This window comes from Opisthorchis viverrini (assembly GCF_000715545.1).
Source record: "Opisthorchis viverrini unplaced genomic scaffold opera_v5_73, whole genome shotgun sequence".
In the NCBI taxonomy this organism is placed as follows: Eukaryota; Metazoa; Platyhelminthes; class Trematoda; order Opisthorchiida; family Opisthorchiidae; genus Opisthorchis; species Opisthorchis viverrini.
The window spans coordinates 1,074,688-1,080,614 of NW_008751729.1; the positions used below are offsets into that span (position 1 = coordinate 1,074,688).

Sequence of the window (5,927 nt, forward strand, 5' to 3'; positions counted from 1 at the left end):
ATGCTGTGTTTATCGCCGTCCATGTAAAACGACTTGAGGCTTCTTGTCGTTTGGAGTTTACCAAAAGAACTGAGGCCAAGCTGTTTTCCATAGACCATAAAAATACTAGGCGAGATACCACGATAAATAACCCAACAGACGGTCACCAACCGCTACTAGTCAGAAAAAAGCATACGTAAAGTAGCCGGTCACTCGCGTGTACATTCTGCCAAGATGTGCTTTCGAGGCGTGGAAGTTTTCCCTGTCTTTATATTCCGAGTGGATGTTTGGGAATGAAAACAATGTTATTAACATCTGACATTCGATGATGGAAAAGGCGCTCAACTGTAGGAAGGTGGTGGGGTATTTTAATTGTAACCGATTTTATGTTCTTTTGATTTCAGCGAACGTTGTTTCTTAACACAAACACAAAATAATGAAAGCTGGTGGCCCTGCACCACACGTCACAGGCATTTCGCCTAACGAAGGCACGCCAGGGACAAAATTAACGATTCGCGGTGAAAATCTGGGACAAACAGCCAATGATCTCACGCATGTATTCATCAATCAAATAGATGTCGGGCCGACTGCCCAATGGTTTTCACCTAGTCGGATAACGGCGATCACACCCTTGGGAGAAGGAGAGCTTGAAATTGTCGTCGTCACAAACAACGACAAGTTTGGTACTGCTTCTGTCAGTTATCATCAGTCGGCCGAACGTAGTGTCGGTAAGTTTCCGCTACTACTACATTTGGAAGGCTGAATGTCAATCATTAACCTTCGTCCTAATTTTCACGGCCCGAAACAATACAATACAGCATGACAAACGTCATATTAGAGTATATTAGGTAACAACGAAAAGCATTCAGCTTGGTAACCAAATCATGGCTCCTTCATGGTGAATGAATTACACGACTAAACAGTTGGTAGTCTCGGCGTATGTAGAAGGTCGTCTGATGGCCGGCAGTTCAGTTCAGTTAATTTTTCCATTTAAAAAGCCGTGTGTCGCATTTCACTGGCTCCAGCTACTACGGATTCGTTCACCGAGGATAAAGAGAATAAAGGAATAGGAGCAACGCGTTGGAGGTGATGGCCCAATCACCTAATGATGTCAAATGGTTCTGTTTGTTTGGTAGGTACGAACGCGCCAGTTGACTAGAATTTCGTGGCATCGTTGCCAAATCATAGGCTGACCGCCATACACGGTCCTCTGGCATACGAAGTACACGGCCTGAACAGCGTAACCTGTGTTCATAGAGCATTTGGATATCATTCACGTTCTTGTGTCCCATAGGAAATTTGCGCCTCCGAGTGAATGAGTTCCTTCTCCCTTTACTTGTCTAATTGTAGGCCCACAAACTTCGGTGCCTTACTGGCCTCTAGATGAACGTCGACATTGTCCAGCAATTTATGAACACGGAAGTGGAGGCAGCTCCGGTGGTGCACCTGGAACAGCTCCCGTTTCCAGCGGAGATCTGGATCCTTCGACTGGGCTTCCGATGTCGGAACTGACCCGCATCAATATACCGCTTTCAGACTCTGCTCTGCGCAGCATCTATCCAGGTAGGTATTTTTCTGCGTGATCGATATAACCATGTTGAGGCGTCTAGACTTAGATCAGACTTTGCTTATCCAAAGCCAACTAAAATTCCTCGACTAAACGACTAACTAGATATTAGATTCTATGATGTGTTTTCCTCCAACCTCCATAGTTTATTGGACTAAAAATGTCATTTTCTGCTTGGGCACCGATCTAACCCTCACGGAATGCTGTTCCCTATGTGCCAGTTCTTGATTTTGCTTTTCAGCTCCAGATTGGTATATCACTGTGTAAGGGAAATGAAGCGTCATGCCGTATTTCACGTTACCGGCTTCTTATTATGTCTGTTTTCGTGCGACTTAATACTTTTCAATTTTCAACAAATCATTCGAAGCCTCACTACTTTGAATTTATGATTAATTTTAATACAGTGTGTTCAAAAGTTTTCAGGGATCTTGCTGCGTTTTGAGCTGTCGTGAAACCCTTTTAAGCCACTGCGCTGATCCAGCAGATGACCACCTGTGGACTGCGTGCAATATGTGTGATTTCCGCGGATTCAATTTGTGCTGCTGCACAGTGCCTATGGTCTTTGTCCCCACTGGCACTATCCAAAAGGAAGGTNGATTCCGTAGTGGTCAGTGGATGCATTGCAATAAAATACGCTTGGTCGAAAACCTAGGTGAATAATTCTCTGGTCAACTTCCCCGGTTATGGCTCAAGGAGTTTGCCGGAAAGCGTATAACAGTGCTAAGAGAAAGTCGTTGAGGACCGCGTATATCCCGCATGTAAACCATGCCTTTGCATTTGAGAGTCAGGCATTTTCAACAAATTTTCCGACTTCTTGCGCACTTAAAACACATGAACATGTGGGCGAGCCTTCAGCTGACTAAAAGGCGATAAAACAAATGTTGACTCGGTGGAAAGTTATAGTTTATGTAATCAGAAACAGAAAGTAGTGATGTCCATTAAGGATGGAAGCGAAATCTGGACGTTGAAAACTCTTCGACCTTGTGAGTAGTTTCCTTTATGTAACTATACTGCGATATCTGGGATATCGTGTCAACTGAAACATGAGGCGGTCTTTGTTGAAGAATATCATAAACGGGAGATTCAATAGAGTCTCTTATGAAAACCTAGTTGGTGTGTAAACGAGTGTATTATTTTCACATCCAGACGATATGTTCCCGCAAAGGCGTGATCACGTGATGCGGATTCGGTGGTTTTAAGATGCGCTGGGCCACATCCTGCCTTGGTGTGATTTAACCACAATATCGATCAACCGCTTGTGGCCTAACGGTTAAGGTTCAACTACTAGCTGGGAGGTCTCGAGTTTGAATCTCTATAGAGTTCCGTGCAATTTGCGATACTCCCGATTCCCGACGAGGATGAAATATCTGTCTTATACCTTTCCGTCGTTGTAGCGTAGATGAGCTTGACTGGGCTCCACTGAAGATTCACAATAGCCCAGTTAACAAGGGAGGATCTGTTAGATTGGACCTCCGTTTCTGTGGTCGGTAAATTCATGTGAATAGGTCAGACTAAAAGACTCACAAGTAATTCCTACACGATGACACTGAGCAGTAATCCGTTCTCCAAATACACTCGTTTTAATACCTATTTGGTTCTACCGGGATACTCACCTGAATCTCAGCTGAATCATGTTTTCGCATTAATGAGCAGTTTAGGAGTAGTATTTTCCCCTCAAAGAAATAACCTATTCTGATTTCTGATGAGCCATTGGGAACACGGATATATCTCAGCCGTTCCTGCCCGAGCAACTAGCGTTTGGAATCCGAACTGCCCTGCAAATAGACATGAACATAAACACCCACTAAAAAACAATGAATTTGACAAGGTCTCTTGTAACTGTTTCTGTGGACCAGCTGAGAACAGGAATCATGGGTTATACTTTAATTTGGGAGTAAACACAGTCAATTTAGTGAGCACGCCAGGAAGGTACATTTTTCTATCAATTACTGTCGGACGTTTTCTGACCTATAATGAATTTTTACTCCGGTGGCATTTAGCGCACAGTGGTGTTGTAGAAGTTCTGTGCATACTATATCAAAACTATTACGGTCACTTTGACTGTCCTGTTGGAAATCTGAAAGCTCTAATTAGAACGGAAGTGAGGAAATCCAACTGCTACATTGCATACTCTACAAACGTCTAGGTCTAATTCCTGATGGAATGCACTCACCTGCTTTTTAGACGCTTTCGGGAATATTTAGACCGGATCATCTATGAATATCGATCCTGCTGAGAAAATCAATGCACGGAAAAAGCACTTTTATGTGCGCCTTAACGTGCTCAGCTCACAATAGGGTTCACAGAAAGGAACATTAATCAGACTGTTTCTCACAGTCTGCATACCAGGTAATAAACGGACCACTGATATCTGTTCACCAAATCCTGGTTTTCGTTCCTTTTTTACTGAACCAAGGGTGCGTCACATGCATTTTTCGTATATCAGTCTAACTTTCCAGAACCTTTTTTCACTAGTTGCATGTTTAGGTGAACGTTTCGACATTTTCTAATACTTTGATTCACCTTGATTCTCCTTATCGTGCGGAGGTTTGTCGGCAGGCGAAAGCCCCCCATCGACGGGCTGTTTTCCCCCTAGTTACTCTGTATTACTCATAATCGGCGGAAGTTTATTAGATCTCTGAACGCAGAACATCTTGAGCTGTTTTTCCAAGTCCGCTTCTGAGAAAGGGTATAGGAATTGATACAAAACGCGGAGCCATTTTTGATGCATGCTTTTTCATTTAACCATCCTATGATAATACAACTTTTTTTTGCTTTTTACCTTAAATGGCCTGCATGCCGAAACACTTTTCCCCGTTTGTTATTTGGACAGCTCCCGGTTCCCCCTAGTTACTCTGTATTACTCATAATCGGCGGAAGTTTATTAGATCTCTGAACGCAGAACATCTTGAGCTGTTTTTCCAAGTCCGCTTCTGAGAAAGGGTATAGGAATTGATACAAAACGCGGAGCCATTTTTGATGCATGCTTTTTCATTTAACCATCCTATGATAATACAACTTTTTTTTGCTTTTTACCTTAAATGGCCTGCATGCCGAAACACTTTTCCCCGTTTGTTATTTGGACAGCTCCCGGCTCTGTGCAACTGACCGACAAGGATTTCAATCCAATGATGTTTCTGCTGAAGTTCTACAAAAATAGCAAGTGAGATTCGGAGTTCTCGTTTGAAAATTCTTTGTCCCCATCACCCATCAACATTAAAAAGTGACATTTTCCGCAGGGTGATGGAGGAAACAGCCACTTGATCGGTATAGAACAACTACTCCCATGTTGGATGTTGTTACTCGCGTTCTCGAGGAAACTTTTGCTTTCAAAATCCTATTGTAATGGCTCTGTTTTCACAAGGCATGGGTATTAATTAGTTTTTGTGTCTTGCTGAACAGTAGTGCAACTCTGTATCGGTCCCTTGGCTTCCTGCTCCGCTCACTATGGTTGTATCAAAAGGCACGGTAGCTCTACGCAGCCGTTTGTGGAGACAAAAGAAAAGTACTACAACTGTATTTATAGGGTAGTCACAGAGTGTCCCACAAGGTCGTGCCAGAATTTCCGTGAGGGGGCGAGAAGCGTCCAGTCAAAGATGCTCGACTCGGATTGGCTGGCATTCTGACCAATCAGGGCATGCCTTCGTTTGGTCCGTGACACATTCGTCCAGATGATGTGATGTTCGGTTATCAGGAACGGCTGGCCTCCAGGCATCACTACTGATGTCGTTTCAGTCGTCCCCCTCTCATCCTCTCAGAAGATTCAGAATGCATTGTTCATGTATCTACGTAAGATCTACTGTTCATTCATACTGCTCCCGAAAACTGCTTACTTCAAGTTTCAACATATTTGTTTTTGCCGCTAGGCTGCTATTTTCCGCTATCGAAATCTCCCATCATCTTGTTCGGTTCTCTGTTGTGCTTCTTCCTCGAGCGTGTATTGTTTTGGGACCTGTGGCTCTACTACCTCATTGCAATGGTTGAACACTGTCGTAACCTTTTGTTTTTGTCTTCTCTGTTCAGTTTCAATGACCTCACGGTAACGTTCAACAACTTTCGTAAGAGCATGCGAGTAGAAGGCTTAGACGAACCAGTGAACGTGATACGGACCAATCTGCTGCTTATCTTTCGTTGTTTGGAAGGCATGGATGGTAGGTGGACCTATCCGTGTTTATGTGTTGAGCTCAAATAGTCTTTCTCAAGTATCGTGTATTTTTGTCAGCCTGTTTGTTGTAGCTCAACTTTTCATAATCGCAATACTAAATAATCTAAATAATTCTGCCTCGCGGTTTGGTATGCGCTTCACACCTGCAAAGTGTAAAGTGCTACTGCAAGACTGGGTGGGCTCGAACCCTAACCTCATGCTTGCGGATGAACCGAT

At 43.5% G+C, this 5,927-nt stretch overlaps 1 protein-coding gene across 1 annotated transcript in view; it reads left to right on the plus strand.

Moving 5' to 3' along the window:
- Positions 1 to 381: 381 nt before the first annotated feature.
- T265_04434 (hypothetical protein) overlaps positions 382 to 5,927 on the plus strand; it is a gene marked incomplete at both ends in the record, with an annotated part of 50,100 nt that continues 44,554 nt past the window's right edge. Inside the window, 4 exons of the mRNA XM_009169179.1 lie at positions 382 to 707; positions 1,330 to 1,542; positions 4,634 to 4,709; positions 5,570 to 5,697. Coding sequence (XP_009167443.1) covers positions 416 to 707; positions 1,330 to 1,542; positions 4,634 to 4,709; positions 5,570 to 5,697 — 709 coding nt within the window. The remainder of the gene's footprint in view (positions 708 to 1,329; positions 1,543 to 4,633; positions 4,710 to 5,569; positions 5,698 to 5,927) is intronic.